The sequence below is a fragment of the Pelobates fuscus genome, chromosome 12, assembly GCF_036172605.1.
Source record: "Pelobates fuscus isolate aPelFus1 chromosome 12, aPelFus1.pri, whole genome shotgun sequence".
Taxonomy (NCBI): domain Eukaryota; kingdom Metazoa; phylum Chordata; class Amphibia; order Anura; family Pelobatidae; genus Pelobates; species Pelobates fuscus.
In genome coordinates, this window is record NC_086328.1 from 67022858 (window position 1) to 67049489 (window position 26632).

At 41.8% G+C, this 26632-nt stretch overlaps 1 protein-coding gene across 15 annotated transcripts in view; it reads left to right on the forward strand.

The window, feature by feature from the left end:
• Positions 1–26632, forward strand: part of NRXN2 (neurexin 2) — a 973084-nt gene that overhangs the window by 496186 nt on the left and 450266 nt on the right. For all 15 annotated transcript variants that reach the window (XM_063438522.1, XM_063438529.1, XM_063438527.1 and 12 more), the window contains 2 exons: positions 13071–13458; positions 18716–18906. In XM_063438522.1, coding sequence (XP_063294592.1) covers positions 13071–13458; positions 18716–18906 — 579 coding nt within the window. The remainder of the gene's footprint in view (positions 1–13070; positions 13459–18715; positions 18907–26632) is intronic.

The window sequence follows — 26632 nt, forward strand, 5'->3', positions numbered from 1 at the left end:
GCCTGACAACCCAGGCAGAAAGTCCAGAGAATTTAATTTGCTAGCACTGGATGAAGTCCTGTAACTTTCTATAACACCCTAAAACCTATACATTGAGGGTACTGTTTTACTCGGGAGACTTCACTGAACACAAATATTAGTGTTCCAAAACAGTAAAACATATCACAGCAATGATATTGTCAGTAAAAGTGAGTTTTTTTGCATTTTTCACACAAAAACGGCACTTTCACTGAGGATATCGTTGTGATACATTTTATTGTTTTAAAACACTAATATTTGTGTTTAGTGAAGTTTCCAGAGTATAACAGTGCCCCCCACGTACAGGTTTTACAGAGTTTTTGAAAGTTACAGGGTCAAATATAAGGTCGTTTTTTTTCACATTGACATTTGCCAGATTGTTTATGTTGCCTTTGAGAGCGTATGGTAGCCCATGAATGACAATTACCCCCATGATGGCATACCATTTTCAAAAGAAGACAACCCAAGATATTGCAAATGGGGTATGTTCAGTGCTCAGTACATGTATTCTTAAATTGCTATGTGTCACGACACTCCTTAGTCGACATGCCCTCGTGCAGTACTCGCACTCACCACTCTTTCTGTTTGGCACTGTTCTCATTTCCTTTTGTTAGGCACTACACCTGGCCCTTGTTTAGCACCTATATATTCTGGTTTCTCCCCTCACTCCCTGTCAGATCATTATCCTCTATCCTTGACCCTGTACCTGCTGTTTCCTGGCTCCCGTGATTCTGTCTCCTGTCTCCTGTCTCCTGTCTCCTGTGTCTTGTTTCCTGAGTATCCTGAGTATCTTGTGTTTCCTGATCCGGTGTTCCGATGTCCTTATGGTCCTGTGTCCTGTGCCTCCTGTTCCAGTGTTCGCCTGCAGTGTTCCTGTCTAGACTCCTTCTCCAGTGATTCTGACCTTGCTGCATTATTTCTGTGTGACCTGCTTAGGACTTTGCCCCTTGATGTTCATTTTGTACTTGGTGGCTGCACTAACCTGACTAAGCCTTTACCTTTGCCTAGGACTATCGTGGACTCTGCCTGCTCTATTGTATATATTGGGTTATTGTATATATTTATATATTTGTGGCATTGTCATATTTTGTTTTGTATATATTATATATATCTATATCCTTTTGGTTTGCCTTAATACATTTTCTTTATTACTCCATTTATCGTGTCCTAGAATTATTTCTCTGCTAAGTTGGTTCCCACACTTAAAGGGACAGTGCTGTTGCAGGGCAGCACCCCTTCATGTCATGACAGAATGATCTGACCACTTGGAACCGGCAGAGTATAATGTCTAGGATCACAATGAAGAACCTTGTTGGTATTCACGCTGATTCACAGCAAGAGTGTGCTCTCATTGAGACTTGTTGTAATCAGTTAGGAAAAATTCAGCGGCAGATTGGAAAGGCCTCTAATTTATGCTTATCTATTATAGATGTCTCCTGTCAAATCCAGAAATCTGTATTATGTGGATTTATCTATGAACTTCAAACTTTTCACAAAAACATATGTGATTCATTGCTTTTTCAGTTACCTAATTGCGATATATGGTTGAGAGAGCCTCCTGTGATAAGTAGGGTGTATACACTTATCCGTATGTCTCTTAAAGAGATATCACATAAAAAATCTTTATCATATTTGCAGAGACAAGTGAGAGTAATGCACAATAATCTTGTTGCCTTGTTACCTGAAGTGCAATTTATTATTGATCTTGTACAAGAAAGAATGACTGTCTTTATGCCTGATAATAATGATGGTATTCCCTTTTCTGATGTACATAGCATAACAAATCCTCCTGACTCTGACTTGGGAAATGGCTTGTTGGTCCTCCCGACTGCAAAACCGAAGTCCCTCTGGAAATTAAAGCTGAATGCCTTCCTGCCCAAGCAAAAGACGAAGATGTTGAGGGGTTATACAGCACTGGCGATCCCCTCATGGACCAAGTCTTTGATGAACTGGGTGCTCGTTGCATAGCAGCTTTAGAGGACGAGCAGTCTGAATGGGAAGGTAGTACCAGTACGCAGTTTCCTAATGTTGTCTCAGTACCAGAGACACATAGTACCCATATATTACCCTCTCTTTTCTGCAAGATCCACTCGCCTATTCCCAAGGTGAAGCTACCGGCTACCAAGATGAACGATCTCAACACCGTTCAAGAGGGTACATGTCTGGTCAGAGAAAGTCTCAAGCAAACTCTGCCCAACCACGAAGCAGAAACAGACTCCCCTGAGTCTGCAACTAGAGATACGAATTCCTACCTCACCGTGCCAATTGAGGAGACCACCAGTGACCTGAACCAGGTAACGGGATCTGATCTGAAGGCCTGTCCCACAAAGGACAATGCATCCGAACTAGAAGAGTCACCTATAAAATGTGCTCCGGGTGATGCAAGTGACGACAAGGTTGGACCATTGAAATTGGGGACCAATCTCGTTGAAGGTGAATCTCCTGTCAAAAAGTCACTACGTAGGAGACGTGGTAAACGACCTACTTCTTTCAAGACACTGGCTGAGAAGGCTGAAGAACCAAAGGTGAAAACTTCAGAACAACCAGTGGAAGAAGAGGCTATTGTGCCAAAGGCAGCTCATGACTTTGATGTGGGGAGGCTTGATGATTCCAATTTTAACCCTTCTACCTCTGGGGGTTTGAAAATTGGCACCCCTCTCACAACCGCAACTGTGGAAAATGAGTTGTCGCCAAGTAAAAAAGACAGTTATCTTCAAATTGAAGACAAAGACTCAGACTGGGTGCAACGTGACAAACCCGTGATGGATCAAGCCCAAGAGAAGAATCTAAATGAGACCAGGCTTGTTCTAAACCCACAGCCTGAAGAAGACTCTACAGTTCTTCAAGTTACATGCTCTGGTAGAACAATTTCTCTGCTGCAAGAGGAAACCCCAACTACCAAGCTTGTACCTGAACCAAGCGCCGAAGATTATTCTAATCAGCCGCTTAACCAAACGCCAAAGGAAAGGAGTGTAACCGAACAAGGAGGTACCTGTTCCCATGATGAAGGAAGCTCCTTCTATGACATTTCAGTTACCATGATGTCTATCACTCCACCTAAACTCCAGCAAGTATTAAATGAAGACTTGCCTTCAGTTGAAAGTCTATCTACGACAAATAAAGAACTACCTCGAGCTGAGTTCACAAGGGAAGAAGATAATGATTTCATTAACCAGGTATCTCTAGCCGCTACAGAAAAATGTCAATTTGAGAGAGAGTCGTCTCTGCTTCGGTTAGCCCCGTGCTCGGAGAAATTTGGGGAACCCTTCCTTGATGCATATCTGCGGTCTGTGGAGGAAGGCTCGCAGAATGTTCTTGATCCTGTACCTATTAATTTAGGGGATTCTCCTTGTTTGGTTCCAGTGGTACCTACCCAAGATTACGCAGAGACTGTTCTCCCTTCGACTGAAGTTGCATCGCAGTCTTTGTTCCGAGGATCCCACAAGCCAGAAACCAAGTCAGACCCAGGACTTCTGAGTGATGAACCTGTTACTAGCAATAGTCCCAGATCTAGTGGGTTAACACATTTGCCGGTCACTGGTATGGAGTGTTTCTTATCTTATGTGCCTTTACCTTCTGTTTCTGTGTCTGCCCTTCTATTGCTAAATGTTACTCTACAGTCCTTGCTTTTGTATGTTTCTATTCTGCCTCGTTGGTTTCTCCCATGGGATTGTCCACCTCTCATTCCTCCTAAGCCTCCTCCTTGTTTTCCTCTACTGGTTCGGTGGCCCTGATTTTCTTCTGTCACCCGTGGGGGTTCTTTGGGTTTTGGAGCGCCGGGAGTCGCTCCTTAAGGGGGGGGTACTGTCACGACACTCCTTAGTCGACATGCCTTCGTGCAGTACTCGCACTCACCACTCTTTCTGTTTGGCACTGTTCTCATTTCCTTTTGTTAGGCACTACACCTGGCCCTTGTTTAGCACCTATATATTCTGGTTTCTCCCCTCACTCCCTGTCAGATCATTATCCTCTATCCTTGACCCTGTACCTGCTGTTTCCTGGCTCCCGTGATTCTGTCTCCTGTCTCCTGTCTCCTGTGTCTTGTTTCCTGAGTATCCTGAGTATCTTGTGTTCCGATGTCCTTATGGTCCTGTGTCCTGTGCCTCCTGTTCCAGTGTTCGCCTGCAGTGTTCCTGTCTAGACTCCTTCTCCAGTGATTCTGACCTTGCTGCATTATTTCTGTGTGACCTGCTTAGGACTTTGCCCCTTGATGTTCATTTTGTACTTGGTGGCTGCACTAACCTGACTAAGCCTTTACCTTTGCCTAGGACTATCGTGGACTCTGCCTGCTCTATTGTATATATTGGGTTATTGTATATATTTATATATTTGTGGCATTGTCATATTTTGTTTTGTATATATTATATATATCTATATCCTTTTGGTTTGCCTTAATACATTTTCTTTATTACTCCATTTATCGTGTCCTAGAATTATTTCTCTGCTAAGTTGGTTCCCACACTTAAAGGGACAGTGCTGTTGCAGGGCAGCACCCCTTCATGTCATGACACTATGTGTGTCAACAAAATCACCAATTATTATTTTTTTTTTTAAATTTGGCATAGATTGGTGGTAAATGGTTGCATGAAGAATCAAAATACCCCAAGTTTAATACCTTAGGTTGTCTTCTTTTAAAAAATATATACATGTGAAGGGTTATTCAGGGATTCCTGACAGATATCAGTGTTACAATGTAACTTGCGTTCATTTTGAAAAATGAATGGAAATAGCAAAGTGCTACTTGTACTTAAAGCCCTATAACTTTCCAAAAAAAGCTGAGTACATGTTAACATTGGGTATAAACTCAGAACAAAATTTAGAAACATTTAGCATGGGTGTTTTTTGGTGGTTGTAAATGCGTAACAGATTTTGGGGGTCAAAGTTAGAAAAAGGTTTGTTTTTTTTTTTTTGTTTTTTTTTTCATCATATTTTATAGTAAATTATATGATATGATGAAAAAAATGGTATCTTTAGAAAGACCATTTAATGGCAAGAAAAATGGTATATAATTTGTGTACAGTAAATGAGTAAGAGGAAAATTACAACTAAACACAAATACTGCAGAAATGTAAAAACAGCTCTGATCCCAAACGGTAAGAAAATTGAAAAGCGGTCTGGTCACTAAGGGGTTAAAGAGGGCATCAACACCGGCTACATAACACTAATTAAATGTTTAATTCAAATAAAAAATGTGTGTAGCACTTGTCTCAGCCTTATATATCACCATTAATAGGACGATGTGTGACATTCATAGAAGTGTTAATTACAGAGAAATCTGATGTAATACAACTGTATTAATGGTGCCCGCATGGGTTTTAGACATGAACTACACACATTTTTAATTTTAATCAACCTTTTAAATATGTGTTATACGGTTAGTGTTGATTTTCTTGTTAACTGCTATTACTAATAGTCAGTGCTTTATATTGTATTGGTGCAGATCAACTTGTTCTGTGAAATTCAGTCTTATCTAGCGTAAACAACACTTTTAATTTAAAGTCGATAAATACTCAAAATATAACCTTGTCAAATTGTGTATCTATATGCAGCCTTCTTTTTACTGTATGCTCATGACCTGGATTCGGGATAATCTTCTCTTCTAGTATGTGGGGTCCGTCACAAGACTTTTTACCTCTGCTTATATGGGGAAACTGAATATAATTTCAAATTTTTCCAGTCTTGCCCCATTCACCCACTTTATTTCTTTGATGAAAGCATTGTACTAAAATTAAGTGCTATTTTATATACAATACCACAGCAATAGTTATACCATGAAACAAAGAACATGAAACACAAGAACATGAAACATTAGAAAAAAAATCAAGAGTTAAATATAAATTAATTCTTTTCAAATTGTTTCTGTACAGTGTATGTTATTGTATTGCAAGTTAAATGTTACCCATTACACAAATTTATTAAAATAATTACATGAAGAAATTTAAATAAGAAATTTGATTCAATTAAATACCTTAACATATGTGAATATATTGTAAATTAGCCCCTTTTTGAATTCAATTATAGCAGAATTCCAGAATTTAAAGCATGCATGAACCTAAAAAAAATATTATTAAAGCGCCAACAAGTTCTGTAGTGCTGTACAATGGGTGGACTAACAGACACGTATGTATAAGCAGACAAGTTTGACGCACAGGAACAGAGGGATTGAGGGCCCTGCTCAATGAGCTTACATGCTAGAGGGAGTAGGGTATAGTGACACAAAAGGTAAGGGTAGGGTAGAAGGGTAGGTTGCTAGGATAGTATTAATTGAGCGCTTAGTGTTTTGTTTTGATGACCGTTTCAGGAGAGGAATCAGGGTGCGTGGGAGGGAAATCTGTTCATAGTTTGATTAATATGATTTCCTATAGAAGTAAGTTTTCAAAGACTTTTTGAAGGAGTGGAGATTGGGTGAAAGTCGAACAGAGAGAGGGAACGGTGCAGCCCTAGAAAATTCTTTAAGTTGAGCATCAGATGTAGGAGTACGAACAGAGGTTAGATGTAAGTCTCTGGCAGAGCGTAGGGTCCAAGAGCAGCATTGTGTAGAGATTTGTAAGCAAGTGTCAGGATCTTAAAATGAGCCCTATATCTTGCGGGAAGCCAATGGAGGGACTGACAAAAGGGGGAGGTGTCGGAGGTGCGGGCGGACAGGAAGATGAGCCTCGCCACCGCATTCATTATAGACTGTAACGGGGCAAGTTGGGAACACGTAAGATCACTGAGAAGTGGATTACAGTAGTCAAGGTGAGAGAGGACAGTAAAAAGTAGCATGGACAAGCACCTTTGCCGTGTCAGGTGTTGAATAGGGTCGGATGCGCACAATGTTTTTGAGATGGAAGTGGCAGGATTTGGCGATTGATTGGACATGAGGGGTGAAGGAGAGGTCAGAGTCAAAAAGAACACCTAGGCTGGGAGCCTTAGAGATAGAGCAGATGGTAGCGCCATTGACTTGGAGGGACACAGACAAGGGAGAAGCAACACTTGAGGGAGGGAAGACCAGATGTTTTGTTTTGGACAGGTTAAGTTTAAGGAAATGAGAAGCCATCCAGTTAGAAATAGCAGAGAGGCAGTCATAGACATGAGTCAAGAGGGGTGGTGAGAAATCAGGGGAGGACAGATACATTTGTATCTCATCCGCATAGAAAGTATAGTTGTAGAGGGAGGTTGCAATGTTAGGGCAGGTGAGATTTGAGATTGATGAAAGGAGACTTTGGAGTTGGTGGAGAATTGCTGTAGGTCAAGACAATGAAGATTTCTGCAAGACGGATGTGGTGAGGGTGAGGTACTTTGAGTACAGGGTACACAGATGTCAATGGATAGCAGATGGTGGTCAGATAGAGGAAATGTAACATTGGAGAGATTAGAGGTGGTACTGAGACAGTAGGTTTCATATGGATGGAGTCTGGGATGAGATGGACTTCCAGAAAAAACGTGAAAGTTGGAAGTAGGCCAGGGGAGGCACAGAGAGGAGGTGTAGTGATGTAGAAAACTGGGCTAGAGTATAACAGGCAGAGGTGAAGAAGATAAAGAGTGAGTGTTGGGGGTTAAGAGAGTATAGGAGTGTGCTAATTATTTGATTTGCAGCTGTTATATCTGATTATCGAGATTTTGTGGGTGAGAGTCTATCTATAAATTAAATGATGAACGTGGGGTGGGCGGACAAATGTGCAGCATTACATGTTATCCAGAAGGCGACCTTGCTTATTGCAACTGGATCAGCTGAAGGTGGACTGAGTGCTGTTCTAATGTGAGGCAAGGAAGTTTTAAATGCACACTGTGGGAGAGAAAGGTATGGGGGTAAAATAGGACTGTCAAATAGCTAGGAAATAGGAAGATTCACAGATGATGATATGAAAGTTATTCAAATAAAAACGAACATACATTTGGGAATGTACACACACACACACACACACACAGACACACATACATATATGGGGTGTGTGGAGAGATATACACACTATTTAGCAGAATACCTCACCTGCAAGCTAAGGAGGATATCCTACTAAAAAAGGGTAAAGTAGGAGATCTCGAATGAACTACTATAATCACTGACTCATTGCTAAAATTAGCTACCACCTGGAGCTACAGGTAAAATGCAAATAGGAGTAACTATGATAAAGATCAATAGTTGAAACAGGAATACAGTGGGAATAGAATATATGAAAATAACAGAGCTGTGGATGGATAAGACTGAGCTCTAATAAGATAAAGGGTATATACACTAAATCTCATGCTTAAGAGTAACCCAAAACAATATGTCCTCACTAAACTTAACCATATAAATATAGTTGATGGGACATGGATGGAAAAAAACACAAAGATAAAACAAAGAACAAAAATCAAAATAAAATAAAATGTAAAAAGTGTAATTGATAGTGATATATGTATCAGCTGTACCTCAGATTAGTTGCCTTCTATGGTAAAAGTAGAAGGTAAATCTGGTAGTGCTGGAGAAAGTTATATAGTATTGATCTATATAACATTTTCTCCAGCACTACCAGATTTACCTTTTACTTTTTCTACTTCTACTTTTTCTCTGAAACTGCTATGTTTACAGCTGCAGGGTTAACCCTAGATAGACAGTGGTGTCGCTAGGGGGGGCCAGAGGGGGCCATGCCCCCCCCCCCTACATCATGCTGTGCGACCCTTTGTCCCCCCCAAATGCCAGCAACTTGCTGGCCATGGGCTTAAATTATATTCCCTCGGGCTGTAACAGTCTGTCACAGCCCGAGGGAATGCAGGAGAGAGGAGATGGAAGGTGCTGGGTGTTTTCACCAGCTTCCCCGGCAAAGGCTCCGCCCCAAATGAAGCCCGCCTCCCGCACATAAGCCCCGCCCCCGTCATTAAGCAGCAGACCTTGCTGCTGCTGGAAAGGATGGAAGATGGCTGCCTGACTGCCCAGCAATAGCCTCCAGTGACAGGTAGGGTTGATATCCCTCAGGTGTGTGTGTCTGTGTCTGTCTGTCTGCTAGTGAGGAAGCTTGTGTGTGTGTGTATGGACTCAGCAGTCTGTGTGTCTGTGTGTGTGTGTGTGTATGGACTCAGCAGTCTGTGTGTCTGTGTGTGTGTGTGTGTGTGTATGGACTCAGCAGTCTGTATGTGTGTGTGTATGGACTCAGCAGTCTGTATGTGTGTATGGACTCAGCAGTCTGTGTGTGTATGGACTCATCAGTCTGTATGTGTGTGTGTGTGTGTGTGTGGACTCAGCAGTCTGTGTGTATGTGTGTGTGTGTATGGACTCAGCAGTCTGTGTGTGTCGATGGGCTCAGCAGTGTGTGTGTATGGACTCAGCAGTCTGTATGTATGTGTGTGTGTGTGTGGATTCAGCAGTCTCTGTGTGTGTTTGGACTCAGCAGTCTGTGTGTGTGTGTATGGACTCAGCAGTCTCTGTGTGTGTTTGTGTGTATGGACTCAGCAGTCTGTGTGTGTGTATGGATTCAGCAGTCTGTATGTGTATGTGTGTGTATGGACTCAGCAGTATGTGTGTGTATGGATTCAGCAGTCTGTGTGTGTATGTGTGTGTATGGACTCAGCAGTCTGTGTGTGTATGGATTCAGCAGTCTGTGTGTGTGTGTGTGGACTCAGCAGTCTGTGTGTGTGTGTGTGTGTGTGTGTATGGACTCAGCAGTCTGTGTGTGGGTGAGTGGACTCAGCAGTATGTGTGTGTGTGTATATGGACTCAGCAGTCTGTGTGTGTCTGTCTGTCTGTCTGCTTGTGAGGAAGCTTGTGTGTGTGTGTGTGTGTGTACAGACTCAGCAGTCTGTATGTGTGTATGGACTCGGCAGTCTGTATGTGTGTATGGACTCGGCAGTCTGTATGTGTGTATGGACTCAGCAGTCTGTATGTGTGTATGGACTCAGCAGTCTGTGTGTGTGTGTTTGGACTCAGCAGTCTCTGTGTGTGTGTATGGACTCAGCGGTCTGTGTGTGTGTATGGACTCAGCAGTCTGTGTGTGTGTATGGACTCAGCAGTCTGTCTGTGTGTGTGTATGGACTCAGCAGTATGTGTGTGTGGTCTGTGTGTCTGTGTGTGTGTATGGACTCAGCAGTCTGTCTGTGTGTATGGACTCAGCAGTCTGTCTGTGTGTGTATGGACTCAGCAGTCTGTCTGTGTGTGTGCGTGGACTCAGCAGTCTGTGTGTATGGACTCAGCAGTCTGTGTGTGTGTGTGTGTGTGTGGACTCAGCAATCTGTGTGTGTGTGGACTCGGCAGTCTGTGTGTGTGTTTGGACTCAGCAGTCTGTCTGTGTGTGTGTGTGTGTGTGTATGGACTCAGCAGTCTGTGTGTGTTTGTGTGTGTGGACTCAGCAGTCTGTGTGTGTATGTCTGTGTGTGCGTGTGTGTGTGTGTGTGTGTGGACTCAGCAGTCCATGTGTCTGTGTTTGTATGGACTCAGCCGTCTCTCTGTGTGTATGGACTCAGCAGTTTGTGTGTGTGTGTGTGTGTATGGACTCAGCAGTCTGTGTGTGTGTGTGTGTGTGTGTGTGTGTGTGCGTGAACTCAGCAGTCTGTGTGTGTGTGTGTGGACTCAGCAGTCTGTGCTTGTGTATGAACTCAGCAGTCTGTGTGTGTGTCTGTATGGACTCAGCAGTCTGTGTCTGTGTGTGTGTGTGTGTGTGTGTGGACTCAGCAGTCTATGTGTCTGTGTTTGTATGGACTCAGAACTCTGTGTGTGTGTGTGTGGGGGGGGGGGTGTATGGACTGTATCAAGGGAAATATGTTTGTTTTTTAATAATCCTTGGTGGAAAATAATGAATTCTCCACCAGGGATTATTAAAAAAAAAATGTGTGCCCCCCCTAAAATTGAATCCTAGAGACGCCACTGTAGATGGACCTGGCACCCAGACCACTTCATTGAGCTGAAGGGGTCTGGGTGCCTATAGTGGTCCTATAAATTTATCCCTTCCATGATATTGTAAAGTGCTGCAGAATATGTTAGCGCTTTATAACAACCAATAATAATAATAATAATAATAATAATAATCAACAAAGCTCAAAGGTTTACATTAATTTATATTTAATAGTTAAAGAAGTAATTAAAAGTACTGGCCATTAATATGCGATAATACTGAGGTTCAATAGCATTTAGATTGATTATATAATACTAAATATCTTACAAATGTAAAAAATTTCTGAAACTAGTTTTGCAGTTTATTGCTTTTTTTTGACATGTCAAACATTGATGGAATGGGTATAGGAGAGGATAACAGATTCATCCTTAAAGGATCACTATAGGGTAAGGAACACAAACATGTATTCCTGACCCTATAGTGTTAAAACCACCATCTAGCCCCACTTGGCCCATCATGCCTCCATAAATATAGCAACTTGATTCAGAAAAACAAACAGTCTGCTGACATCATCAGAAGTGGTAGCCTGATCCAATCACAATGCTTCCCCATAGGATTGGCTGAGACTGACAAGGAGGCAGATAAGGGGCAGAGCCAGCATGATTCAAACACAGCCCTGGCCAATCAGCATCTCCTCATAGAGATGAATTGAATCAATGAATCTCCATGAGGAAAGTTCAGTGTCTGCATGGAGAAGGGAGGAGACACTGAATGTTTGGATGCATTTTAGGCAGCCATGACCCAGGAAGGATCTCTAACAGCTATCTGAGGAGCCTGAACGTAATGATTCTACTCACCAGAATAAATCCAATAAGCTGTAGTTGTTCTGGTGACTATAGTGTCCCTTTAAATCACGATGGCAGACATGCTGTGTTTGACAGTTTTTGTATATGTGTCTGTGTTGTGCAGTATGTCTGTATCTGACAGTGTTTCATTGTTTGGCAATGTGTCTATTTCTGGCAGTTTGGCAATGTCCATCAGTGTGTATGTCTAGCAGTTTGTCTTTGTCTGACAGTGAGTATCTGGCTGTGTGTTTATGTGTTTGCATTTCTGGCAGTAGGTGTCTTGCAGGGTGTGTTTTTTGCATTATGTGTGTATTCATATGTATCTGTTTGCATCTAATAGCATGTATCTATGTGTCTGGCGGTGTCTAGAAGCATGTCACTGTGATTATGGCAGTGTGTCTGGCAGTGTCTAGAAGCATGTCGTGTGTGTCTGTTGATATGTGTGTGTGTGTCTTGTATTTCAGTGTGTTGGGCAGTGTGTGTCTGTATCTGAAAAAATAACTATGTTTGGCAGTTTGTATATGTGTGTCTGGCAGTGTTTTTGTGTCAGACAGTGTTTGTCTGTTTTTTCTGACTGTGGATGTGTGTCATTGTCTGGAAGGGTAAGTGCATGTTTTTCACTGTGTCTGTGTGTGTGTGTCTAGCAATGTATCGATGCATGTCTGACAGCATGCATCTGCATTTATTGCAGTGTATATATCTGGAAATGTGTGTGTATATGTCTGTGAGCATATGTGTATATTTGACAACCAGTGTATATCTAGGGAGCTCTGGTCAGTAAAATTGTAAGGATAATTAAATTGTCTGATGAAGCCCATAAGGTTAATGAGGCAATAGGAGACCATACATGGCTCTGATGTCACTTTGCAAAGTCTGAGATTAATATCAGGTTCAATGATATTGCGTCTCTGAAAACATCTGATTTACTTTATAAGCAAGATTAGAAAACAAATAAAGTGGGTTGCATTTCTATGTAGCTTTTAAAACATTCATACTTCAATGCAATACAATTTAATGGAATAACAGCGCATTCCACATGCATTTTTATAGATGGCAGTCAACTCACTGATTATTTATTAGTCAGTGAGATAACTATTTACGCTTCTTTTAAGTTGATAATGCACCCAGCAAAACTAACCCATGTATCACTGTTCACTAGTTAGGTTTAGTTAATTTTATCTTGCAAGCATCATAGTGTAAAACATGTAATTTGTTTTGGCATATATAATTATTTCTAAATTTTTTTTACATCTCACATTTGAATGCAAAAGTTCAATCACTGGGCTTTTTATAGATTTGATTATGAATTTCATAATTGCTTCCACTGATACCGTCATATATTCTATTAAGCTAATAATAGAAATTAGTCACAGTCTTTATTATTCAAAACTTACCATGTCCCTCTCCTGTTTTTCATTCACAGGTCACATGGCTGGTGACCATACGCGACTAGAGCTTCACCACCTGGAGACTGGCATAATGACCGAACGCCGGTTCCTTTCAGCACCACCATCAAATTTCCTTGGTCACCTTACTGCACTTCGCTATAATGGTGCCCCATACCTTGACTTGTGCCAGGATGGTGAGTTGGGCAGGCGATGTGAACTCAATGCTCGTGCTGGAGGCCTCCGTCCATTGTTGGCTGATCCTGTAGTCTTCCGTTCTGGTCCTGCTCACCTGGCCCTTCCGCGACTTCAGGCATATGCCTCGATGCATCTTCTTTTCATGTTCCGTGGACGACACCCAGATGGACTTCTGCTTTACAATAGTGGGCAAGGTCCAGACTTCATTGCAGTGGAGCTTGTCAAAGGGTGAGTAATTATGTGAACTGAAAACATATTACCGTAACTTATGAAAGTGACATGTTACACATGGATGCTTAGTTTAACTTTAGGTTGCTTTGTGATGGGAATCCTTTAGAACAACACAAACACTTTTAACCCCTTAAGGACCAAACTTCTGGAATAAAATGGAATCATGACATGTCAGGCACGTCATGTGTCCTTAAGGGGTTAAAGTACAGGCACAGTGCAACACTGGTTACAGAATTTCACACATAACTTCGGCAACTGAGAGAGGGACAAAGGTTTAAAAATAATATCAGGAAGTATTACTTTACTGAGAGGGTAGTGGATGCATGGAATAGCCTTCCAGCTGAAGTGGTAGAGGTTAACACAGTAAAGGAGTTTAAGCATGCGTGGGATAGGCATAAGGCTATCCTAACTATAAGATAAGGCCAGGGACTAATGACAGTATTTAGAAAACTGGGCAGACTAGATGGGCCGAATGGTTCTTATCTGCCGTCACATTCTATGTTTCTATGTTTCTATGTTTCTATTTGAGATCATGTATCTGTATAAAATAATGTAGCTTAAAATCAGAATTTCAAACTGTTTTCTAACAATCATTACTAGGTATAGATTTTTCAATCAAATGGAATTGGCATCTCCTTAGGAAACATCAAGTGGCCTCCTCTGAAATCAAATATTATTTCAGTTATGTGAAACATATAAAATGTTTATGCCGAATGGGGTAACAAAGCACATTGATGTCTTAAAATTAAGTCATAGCTAGTACAATTCTAAAACAATTTATAACTAGCTCAATTAGTATAGACTTCTTGTAGGGTGCTGGGCTCTTACAGAATGTTGCTTTGAGCTTTTATATTTAACCTCCTGGCATCGCTGAAACCCTGTCTGACTCCTGTTACTTTAATATAGTTCACACTTCACTATATAGTCAGTTCCTCAGCTGCTGAAAACTGGCCTTACTCTACTATATGACATTACTCAATATAAAACCACCTTTCTTCTTGCAGTGAAACATGCTTAGAAAACAATCTATTTCTTAGGAAACAGAATGTCTCTATTATATATTTAAATATACAGGCTTATGTGCACCCATCCTGGGGCCCTGGGAAACAACAGTGCAGTGAGTGATGGGTAACTGGCACACATTTGATTCATTGTGAATCTGTGAAATACCTCTCACAAAAGTAAGAGGTTAGAAGTTAGAAATGCACAAAAACCATGGCTATGCAATAACATTTTGTTTCAAAGGATGATGTTCATTATTGGATCTGCTAACATTTCCATCCAGAAGTATTTTTTGCCTATTGTAAGACACATGTGGCCACTTTGACCCAAGCGCCTTCATTTGATAGCAGGTAGCAGGTCGGCAGACTACCGAACAGATACACCCTATACCCTAAATTGAAGCCTCTGTTCAGGAGACATAACAAGCAAATATACCTTAGCATAAAAACATTCTGTTTAAATCAAGAGTTATATCTCTAAAAGTTTACTTGATTTTAATGAATTAATATGTTTCATGTAAACATCAACACCCAATCCATTCACTTTATATCCAGAGATTTAATGCAGATGATCCAGCAATTCTGATCGCCCCACTGCAGGTATCACACATGCTCAGTGTTTTTGCAATGCTTTATCATTTGTGGTCTAGTACACATGCCCCCACATGTTTTTTACAGCTAGTGAAGTAATCAGAGAATGTAGGCACTTGGTCTGGGTGTTATTAGCATTGTTACACACAACATTCTTCTAGTGTCTGCTGTAAGAAGCTAAATGGAAACATGGAAATCCTGTTTAACACATGTAACTATAAAATGTTATTAAAAAAAATATATATATATACAAAATAAGATTTTTTTTTAAACTGGTTATATTTTTTTCAAATTAAGTTGTATTTTTAACTGAAATAAAAAAATATGGTCCTAAGAGAATTAAAATATTAAGTAATTTTTATGGACCAAACTCTCTAAAAAATGCGCCCATAGAATACAAAGAATACATAAGAAAAAAAAGGGAACAGTTGCATGACAGGTGCATAGTCGCCATATGGGCAGGGGAGGGATCCATTGAACCCAAACCCACCCTATAAGACACCATATGGGTAAAAAATGTCAATAAATGTAATAATAATAAAGATAATAATAAAAATAATAACTTATGATATACAATTTTATAAAGGTCATTACCCGCCATCCCCCCCAAAATTATATCATCTCTTCCATATTTAAATCAAGGCAATGACCCACAACATAACATAATTCACAATTTATAAGAACCATATAAATATAACACGTAAAGTGCCAACATTCATCAATTGTCACCTGGTAGGGGTATAACCAGATACCCCTACACCACCGAGGTTTTGAGCCACCAACGTACTCGAAACCTACCAAAACGTGTACAAACAGTGTACCCTTTTTACCAATCAACTAACTGCCCTTACTCCTATATTAACTAAGGCCCATTTGTCCATTAATGTTCTTTACCCCACCCTGCTACTGTGAACAAACAGGGAAAAAGACTACAATAAGGGAGGGGGTGAGGGACCAACTCCGCAAGGTAATGAATTAGAATGAGGGATCCAAAATGGCCGACCCTATATATCGGCCAACTCCCAAACACTAGCCCACCAATCCCACTATTGCTCCCGTCCTTAGCCTGTCTCCACGGTCGGACTGGCCCACCGGGATTCCGGGAAAATTCCTTGTGGGCAGCGGCACCTTGGCCTGCCAGGCAGCCTTTATCATCATGCTAATGTATTTAAATAATTTTCCCCTAGGACTGTACCAGTTTGTGTCAGTCCGAGGGGAGAAAGAGGGGCGAACTGGGGGCTTGTGTGGCTGCAATTAGGCTGCTGGTGGCCAGAGGAAGACCTGTCAGTCTCCCTTCAAAATCTACATCAATTCTGGCCCCCATGAACAGAAACCCCGCCTCCCACACACAAGATCCGCCCCCACACACTTGCTGACCTTTCTGGAAGGAAGAGGCCACAAAATGGCATGTGTGTGTGTGTCAGTGAGCTTGTCTCTAGTGAGCATGTGTGTGTCAGTGAGCTGTTCTGTAGGGAGCATGTGTGTGACAGTGAACTTGTCTGTAGTGAGCATCTGTGTAGAGAGTTTGTCTGTACTAAATTTGTGTGTGTACCAATAAGCTTGTCTGTGTGGATCAGTGAGATTGTCTGTCAGTGAAATTGTCTGTGTTTGCAGGTGGGTATGCTTACTGTATAATTAAATGTTTTACTTTGAAAGGACCAATATTTTGAATTAGAAAAATAAATATACCAATAATATGTAAGGCTATGTCTTAAGGCTGGCATAGATATTTTTTTCAGGGTACTTTGTATCCCCAGTCCGGTCCTGCCCGCCTCCTAGCCCTTTCAGGGCCCTATTCCCTCAGCTGCGCTTTCTCCATGGGCTTTACATACAGTATTTGTAGTATAGAGCAGATTACTAATAAATAATACGATTTTGTCAAAATATTTTGCTAGAACAGAAACAATAAAAGCTAAATGTTCACCTTAAAAATTCAGCTATACTAGTGTCCAATGTAAGCTCAGGTGAGATTCTCTTTGATGAGGGGGACCACAACAATTAAAACAGTCATATCTCATTAACCACGAGTTTGGAAGCATTACACTGGAAAACTGTTTACATGAGAACTGTCATGTTATGTATTATTTAACGACAATAGCAAACTGCACAGATCTTTTAGAAAAGATACATGCTGAAGTCATTTTTTATTTTAACCTACTGGGAACTTGACTGGATATTCTTTCTCCATAGAACGGCAGAGATAAACTAGTACATGTTTTTCAAATTCCATCTAAAATGCATCTGGGTGCTTTTTTATTCTTGAGATAAATGTTTGTTTTGAAGTATACATCTAGATTTGCCTCTTAATCTTGAAATCTTTGCCTCAGTCCTAGAACTATCTGTTCAAAATGTCAGTTATCCGCCTGTTCCGTTTCAATCTTGACATTAGCGCTTTTACAGAAAATTGCATAATAATCCATTTTTATATAACACTTTTGCACACACTCTCAAATTTAACAAAACCCAAGAGGAGATTATTATCATAATTCATTTTCAGAAGTTATTTACATGGAACAAGAAAATTCTACAGTTCAGGAGACAATGAAAAATAACTTAAAATAAGAATGATTAAAGATATATTGATTTAAATCCTTCTGTTACAGTAAATTGAAATAAACAGAATCATGTTATTAAAATAGCAGATCAGAAGTCCCACTTACTATTAACCATTCACCCACTAAACAAAAATGTAGAAGGTTTCAGAAGCATTTTATGTAAACTGGAAAACATTCTACACAAGCAGGCATAAATGTATGTGTAGTATTGGGATGACAGTAAAAAGCAGGATCTGTGAAGTAATTACAAAAAAGTAATTACCTCTCAGGGACCAGCATGTGGGGGTTAGAGGGAGGGAACGACGACGACAATGGATCAGTTTTGCACCGGGGCCCCATGGATTGTGTGTACACCACTGGTATAAGCAGGTCTGTTGTATAAGCATGGACCTTGTCCATTCTGTATCAGTTGTAGTCTGTTCACAGATAGTGGATTACAGGACATATAGTAAGAAAATCTATGATGGGCACACTACGGAAGAATGCAAATATATCCAAGAGAACTTAGCCAGGATATAGGCTTGTAGATACTATGGCACAGGAAGCCAATTGACTAGGGTAGTCAACAAAAAAGAATGCAGGAGTCCTAACCCAGATGAATAGGAATTCCATTATGTACCAACATTAACTGATTTGGAATTCTTTGAACAACAAATCTTTATACTGTCATTTTATAATTATTTTGATTGTTGATTACAAAAAAGGGACAAAACATATTATATACTGAGCTCTCTGTTAATATCAACTGAATTTTTGTTATTTGTCACTATATTATGTTGCTCAGAGCTTTGTCAATACATTTACAAAGCATATTTGCAAGGGACCTGCCCTGCGTTAATCCAATCTAATCTTATTATTTTAGTCTGTGAATTCTACATAAGTCTATTTAACATGCACGTGTGATATTATCACCAATAATAAAAGTTATTATTCCAAGTTTGAATTACTTTGTTAGGCTCTGATTAGCAATACTGTGCAAAGTATATCCCCACTCTTTATAACTGCATGTTTATAGTGTGCAATCATTCATTCTATTTGTTCATATTTGATTTAATTAATTTACCTTGTATGCAAACACATTATGATTTTAAACTACTTTTTTTCTAGGTATATACACTATGTTTTTGACCTTGGAAATGGTCCGTCACTGATGAAGGGCAACTCTGAGCGACCATTAAATGATAACCAATGGCACAGTGTAGCTGTCTCACGAGATCCTGGAAATGCTCATACATTGAGAATTGATGGAAGAACAGTCACACAACACTCTACAGGAGCCAGCAATCTGGATCTAAAGGGTGAGAAAATTCAAAGGGACATTCTGCATAATCTGATCTCTTTTAAGCTTATAGAAAATGAAGTATGGACTGCAGGGATGCTTATCTCGGGCCTTGAAGGGCCCACATAGAGCTGAATATCTTGATATATAATTTAGGATAAATTTATGTATGCAGGGTTATCCACATATTTGGAAATCAATGTATGGAGCTAAGCGTCTACCCAGCATACTGTATGCATCGGTAAGTCACATGTAGCGCTGTTACACACAAAGTCTGACTTCTATATAAAGATTCTTCGTTGAACTAATATGCCCACCCAGAATCCTTTGCGGTTGTAACATCACTGTAAACTTGTGATTTCTGTGGTAAAAGCAGGTCTTATGGCGTGACTGGTGTGCAGATTTTTTGTTTAACATTGTATTGACTATCCACAGGTTAGCAGCCAGCTCTGAAACACTGAGGGTAACACAGGATAGCAGCCAGCTCTGGAACACTGAGTTTAACATGAGATCAGACGTAAAACAGTATACATGAATTAGCAAAAAAGAAGGGGATAGACTAAACTGAATAGGGAGGACCAGTTGTAAACTGAGTCAGGTCTCTTCATTCTAAGTGTAGCAGATGTATTGACTATCCACAGACTTCAGGTGGAAGGGGTTTTCAATCACACGTTCCCCCCCACCATAACTTTTTTGGTTTTGCTATTTATCTGTCTATCTATCTATCTATTCATTTATTTTGTCATTCTGTTTTTATTGAGTGTGCACTGCAATAGTCATAAAAAAAAGGTATACATAATTATTATCAGAAGACGTATAAAGTCGACAACAAGGTAGCAACAGTACAGTCAATTTAACAGAACATGTAATAAGTAGCAGAGTCACACAATTTTAAATATGGGGAACTGTAGGTAATAATTAGAGGGTAGTAAAATTACTTGACAAAATGAGATTCTAGACAGCAATATAAATAGTAAATAATTAAGAAATATGGGCTTGAGATCCCTCCAAAACATTAGTGATCTCTGTCTGGGTGCATTTAAAACATTTCTGACAGTAGTCAGGATGGCATGTGGGTTCACTACCCTCCGTTAATGTGCAACTAGAGGTTAATAAAGGGGCCAACATCTACAGATACCAAAATGTGCAATAAGGATACATGCAAAAAGCACTATAATGCTCTCTTGTAAGTCGGGTGGTGTAGGGCCATTGGACTTTGATCGAGGTGACAATATTAAGACCGCCTCCAGTGTGGTGAAGCACCCATATCTTTGAGTTTCTTTGTGCATTAAAGCAATTTGACTGTTATCTATTGCCTCATGAGGCACTGCAGCCTGTGTCTTTGACTTCATGCAGCCCATCCGTGGAGAGTCTGCCTCTCAAAGGGATAGAGGTGAGTACAAGACCCAAGGCTGCAGAAGTCCGCCGTGCTCCACAGTGGCTTGCAGGCTTCTCAGCCTAGAGCTCTGGTGGGTCTTATGTATGGATTTGGCGTAAGAAGGGCATCTGCTTGTTCTTGAGAAGTTCCTCTGTAAGAATAAGTCACATTTGGTGGGTGATGGGGATATCACATCACCCAAGATTAGGCAGCCTTTAGCCTCCGGGACTGGAGCAGTGAGAAACGGCGTCTGAACCTCTCTGATGCTTAGTCCAGCCCCTATGATATTATGTATGTATTTTGCAGTACACCAATAGGCTCATTTGCATGTCATTGTGGGTAAATTAGCTTACCAATTGTAATTTAAAGGATCACTATAAGGTCAGGAACACAAACATGTATTCCTGACCCTATAGTGTTAACACCACCATCTAGCCCCCCTGGGCCCCTCATGCCTCCATAAATATAGTAAAACTCTTACTGTATTCAAGCCTGAAGCTGTAAATCTGCATGCTGTTAGACTCAGAAAAACAAGCAGTCTGCTGACATGTGGTAGCCTGATCCAATCACAGTGCTTCCCCATAGGATTGGCTGAGACTGACAGAGCCAGCATGATTCAAACACAGCCCTGGCCAATCAGAATATCCTCATACAGATGAATTGAATCAATGAATCTATATGAGGAAAGTTCAGTGTCTGCATACAGAGGGAGGAGATACTGAATCACATGATGCTGTGCACAGTGCTGCCCTGTGCTCTGCTGACAGCAGATCTGAGTGGATGGAGGCATATTATGCCTCCATCAACTCCGAAGTCCCTCTGGTTCACTGTGAGTGACTGCAACTGGAAGTGTTACCAGCTTTCAATGTAAACACTGTATTTTCCCAGAAAATACAGTGTTTACATGAGAAAGGCTGCAGGGAGCTATAGTTCTCACCTGAACAACCTCATTAAGCTGAAGTTGTTCAGGTGACTATAGTGTCCCTTTAACTTTGTTTAAATTCCACCCAGTAACACAATTGCTGAAGATCATGCTCCCCATAAGGAAAATCATTTCTTACATGTTCTTATGTATACAAAAAAAAAACCTGCAAAGTGCCAGAGCATATTTAGTGTTGTCCTATACATCAATGTGATTTTTAAAGTACCCTTTAAATCAGAAAATATTGCTACAAAGTCTGGAAATGTGGTGCATTGCCATGTGAATTGAAGAGGTAGGGAAATGGATACTGGGCTTGGGGTTAGAAAAATTATAAACCATGAGCTTTATTTGATAAAAAAAATGTTTATAAAATGTAGACCAGCAAAGATGATTTGGTAAAGTCAGCTATAGTCACCTTGGCTAATTTGGCATGAATTTGAACCTTAAAATATATGCCAACCTAGTCTAACTTAGCATTTTGAATGTCAGTACAATTCATTGTTTAATGAATCAATCCTAATGTCAGGTCTTTAAAAGGTTCAAGTGAAGGTAAAACACATGTTACACAGCCTCAGTAACAGAGCAGACCTGCACTGATGTTATTAAGGTCATGCAGCATATGATCTTGGTGTAGGAATAATATACTTGAGATGTAACTGCAGATGGTTTATAATTGTTCAATCAGCTGGCATTATATTTTCATTCCACTAGGATCTCACATTGTGGCATATGTCCTCCATCTCAATAACAATTATTTATAGAGCACTAACACATTCCACAGCACTGTACAATACGTAAATAAGACAAAATTTAATTTTAACAAAACAGGTATGACATACAGGAACAGTAGGCGAAAAGGGCCATACCCAAGCATTTACTGTATAAAGAAAGTGTATGACGCAAAAAAGGGGCCTTACTTATTCCTCTCTAAAGTCAGGACTAGATTACACAATGTCAGAGCTCTGAAATTCAGCCCTCTTTTTAAATGACTGGGCTTAGCCCAGACATTAATTGCGCACATCAGATACTGATGAACGTAATGGTACAAATAAAAGCAATAGTGAATCTTCACATACATAATAATTCAGAACACCACTACCATTATTAGAGATGTCGCGAACATAAAATTTCCGTTCGCGAATGGCGAACGCGAATTTCCGCAAATGTTGGCGAACGGGCGAACCGGGCGAACCCGCAATAGACTTCAATAGGCAGGCAAATTTTAAAACCCACAGGGACTCTTTCTGGCCACAATAGTGATGGAAAAGTTGTTTCAAGGGGACTAACACCTGGACTGTGGCATGCCGGAGGGGGATCCATGGCAAAACTCCCATGGAAAATTACATAGTTGATGCAGAGTCTGGTTTTAATCCATAAAGGGCATAAATCACCTAACATTCCTAAATTGTTTGGAATAACGTGCTTTAAAACAGCAGGTATGATGTTGTATCGATCAGGTAGTGTAAGGGTTACGCCCGCTTCACAGTGACAGACCAAACTCCCCGTTTAACGCACTGCAAACAACCGCAAACAGTCCATTTGCACAACCGCAAACTCCCCATTTGCACAAGGTTGGATACCAAGCTAGCCATGTCCCGTTCCTTGTCCTCACTGACGTCATTGAAGGTCTCTTCCTCCACCCAGCCACGTACAACACCAAGGTTCCCCGAAAGGTGACAACAAGCCCCCTGGGACGCCTGCTGTGTTTAGTCTTCCACCTCCTCAAAGCCACCTTCCTCCTCTGACTCCTCTTCTTCAGACTCCTCTCTCTGCGTTGCCTCTCTCTGCATTATTATAAGGTGTGTTAAGTAGTACTATTCCTATCAGTTTAATCCCTGTTACGTCACCTATCAGGGGACGTGTATATGGCATCAATTTTAGGAACCGGGAGATGGAAAAAGATGCTTGGTCGGTCCTCCTACTTCACATTTGGGGCACTGCGCGTGCAATCTAATGTGCCACCAGATAGGAGTGGTGTGTTAAGTAGTACTATTCTTATCAGTTTAATCCCTGTTACGTCCCCCTCATCAGGCCTTTTTTAGTCGAATGTATTATTGCCCACTGTCAGTCCCTTCTGGATCCATCCCTCATTCATCTTAATAAAGGTGAGGTAATCTAGACTTTTTTGACCTAGGCGACTTCTCTTCTCAGTGACAATACCTCCTGCTGCACTGAAGGTCCTTTCTGACAGGACACTTGAAGCGGGGCAGGCCAGAAGTTTTATCGCAAATTGGGATAGCTCAGGCCACAGGTCAAGCCTGCACACCCAGTAGTCAAGGGGTTCATCGCTCCTCAGAGTGTCAATATCTGCAGTTAAGGCGAGGTAGTCTGCTACCTGTCGGTAGAGTCGTTCTTTGAGGGTGGACCCTGAAGGGCTGTGGCGATGCATAGGACTTTAAAAGCTCTGCATGTCCTCCATCAACAACACGTCTGTAAAGCGTCCTGTCCTTGCCGGCGTGGTCGTGGGAGGAGGAGGATTACTTTCACCTCTTCCCCTGTTAGATTCCCGTTGTGCTGTGACACAGGGCCGGACTGGGAAAAAAATTCGGCCCGGGCATTTTTCAATCACAGCGGCCCCCTGAGAAGGGGGCGGGCCAGAGAGGGTGTGTTTTGTCATCACTAAGGACAAGCACACCCCCTTTCAAAGTGAGCATGTTAGTTCAATGCGCAGAGCCCTGCTGAAGAGCTCTAGCATGAGAAAAAGGCCATGTAGTTGGTCTGCGCAGCGCAAGCAAATTTAATAACATGCTTGCGCTGTGTTTGCTTTTCACTTGTCTCTGGTGTCTCAATAAGTGGGATACCAGAGGACAAAAGGGCCAGGAAAGCGTATCATGCTAGGGGCTGTAGAGAGTGTGTGTATAGGGGGCATAGTGTGTATTGAGGATGTAGCGAGTGTGTGCATGCCGGCTGTAGTGTGTGTAAGGATTGTAGAGAGTGTGTGTTTAGAGAATGTAGCATGTATTTGTTAACAAGGAATGTAGTGTGTGCATAGGGGATCCAGAGCTTGTATGTCAGGAATGTAGTGTGTGTAGGTGGTGCAGTGTGTGTGTGTGTGTGTGTGTGTAGGAGATCTAGTGTGTAAAGGACCCAGAGTGTGTATAGGAGATTGTGTGTGTGTGTGTGTGTGTGTAGAGGATTTAGAGTGTATATAGGGATGTGTGTATGTGTGTGTAGATTAGATGATCCAGAGTTGGGTAAGGGATCTAGCGTGGAGCGTAATGTGTGTAGTGGTGCAGTGTGAGGGGTGCTATAGTGTGTGTGTATATGTATATATATATATATATATATATATATATATATATATATATATATATATATACTGTACACATACACTATATACATCCAAATATATATGTATATGTATATGTGAGGGTCACTGTTTGTTAGGTGTGCTGTGTGCAGCATGTATGTGTAAGGGTCACAGTGTGTTGGGTGTGTTGTGTGCAGCATTTGTGTGTGAGTGGTGCATCGTATTGTGTGTACTGTGTGCAGCATGTGTGTGTGAAGGGTGCAGTGTGTTGGGTGTGCTGTGTGCAGCATGTGTGTGTGAGGGGTGCATTGTATTGGGTGTGCTGTGTGCAGCATGTGAGTGTGAAGGGTGCAGTGTGTTAGGTGTGCTGTGTGCAGCATGTGTGTGTGAGGGGTCCAGTGTGTTGGGTGTGTTGTGTGCAGCATGTGTGTGTAAGGGGTGCATCGTGTTGGGTATGCTGTGTGCAGCATGTGTGTGTGAGGGGTGCAGTGTGATGTGTGTGAGTAGTGCAGCATGTGTGTGAGGGGTGCAGCATGTGTGTGAGGGTGTTCTTACCATCACATTCTATGTGTCTAATTGTCTTTGTTAATTCACTGAGGGTTATTTTATATGATATATATATATATATATATATATATATATGTGTGTGTGTGTCTGAGGGTGCTGTGTGTTTGAGCGTGCTGTGTGTGCGTGAGGGCGCTGTGTGGGTAAGTGTGCTGTGTGGGTAAGTGTGCTGTTAGTGTGAGTGTGCTGTTAGTGTGAGTGTGCTGTGTTTGTCTGAGGGTGATGTGTATGTCTGAGGGTGCTGTGTGTGAGGGTGCAGTGTGTGTCTGAGGGTGCTGTTAGTGTGCTGTGTATGTGTCTAACAGTGCTGTGTGTCTAATGGTGCTGTGTGTGTCTGAGGGTTGCTGTGTGGGCGAGTGTGCTGTGTGTGTGTGTCTGAGGGTGCTGTGTGTGTGTCTGAGGGTGCTGTGTGTGTGTCTGAGGGTGCTGTGTGTGTGTGTCTGAGGGTGCTGTGTGTGTGTGTGAATATGTCTGGAGGGATTGTGTGTGTGTGGGGGGGGGGGAGGCAAGGTGTAAAAGTATGATTCTTTTTTTTATTATTATTATTATTATAATTAAAAAAAATGTGGGATAAAATCAGATTTTTTAAAATAGGGGATACATAAAAAAATATTAAAAATAATAAACTTCATATCCCCCCCTCCCTTCTTACTTTTAGCCTGGGAGGGGAGCCGTGCGTTCATGGAGGAGTCCCTGGTGGTGCGTTCCCATGCTGCAGTCCCTGGTGGTCCTAGTGGTGAGTGAACTCTACCCTGCAGTTCCTGGGGTAGAGTTCACTCTCGCGAGATCTCAGCGTTGCCGCGGTAACCGCGGCAACGCTCAGACCTCGCGAGAGCACCCGGCGGAGCTGCTGGCTAGAGCTCCGCCGGTCCTCTCCTCCCTCCCTCCCTCCCTCCCCAGGCCGGCATAGCTATGTCACAGTGCCTGTGGGCCGGTGAGGGAGATCTTTGATCTCCCCACCGGCCCCCCATGGAGGCACTATGCAGGGCCGGCACACTGATAGCGCTGGCCCTGCAGGGGCTGGCAGGGGAGATTCTGTGATCTCCCCTGCCGGCCTCGGCCCCACGGCCATCGCGGCCCACCGGGCATTTGCCCGGTATGCCCGATCGCCAGTCCGGGGATGCTGTGACATCATCCTTATACGCTGTGTAAAGCATACTTTTTAATTTATTTTGGAACTGCTGCATCCTTTCTGACTTGCGGTAATTCGGTAACATTTCAGGCACTTTCTGCTTATACCGGGGGTCTAGTAGCGTGGACACCCAGTACAGGTCGTTCTACTTCAGCCTTTTTATACGAGGGTCCCTCAACAGGCACAACAGCATGAAAGACCCCATTTGCACAAGGTTGGATGCCGAGCTACTCATTTCCCGTTCCTCCTCCTCACTGATGTCATTGAAGGTATGTTCTTCCCCCCAGCCACGTACAACACCACGGGTACCAGATAGGTGACAACGAGCACCCTGGGATGCCTGTTGTGGTTGGTCTTCCTCCTCCTCCTCAAAGCCACATTCCTCCTCTGACTCCTCTTCCTCACAATCCTCTTCCAGCGTTGCCGCAGGTCCAGCAAGCGATGCTCATAAGGCTGTTTCTGGTGGTGATGGTGACCACAACTCTTCCTCTTCCTCTTC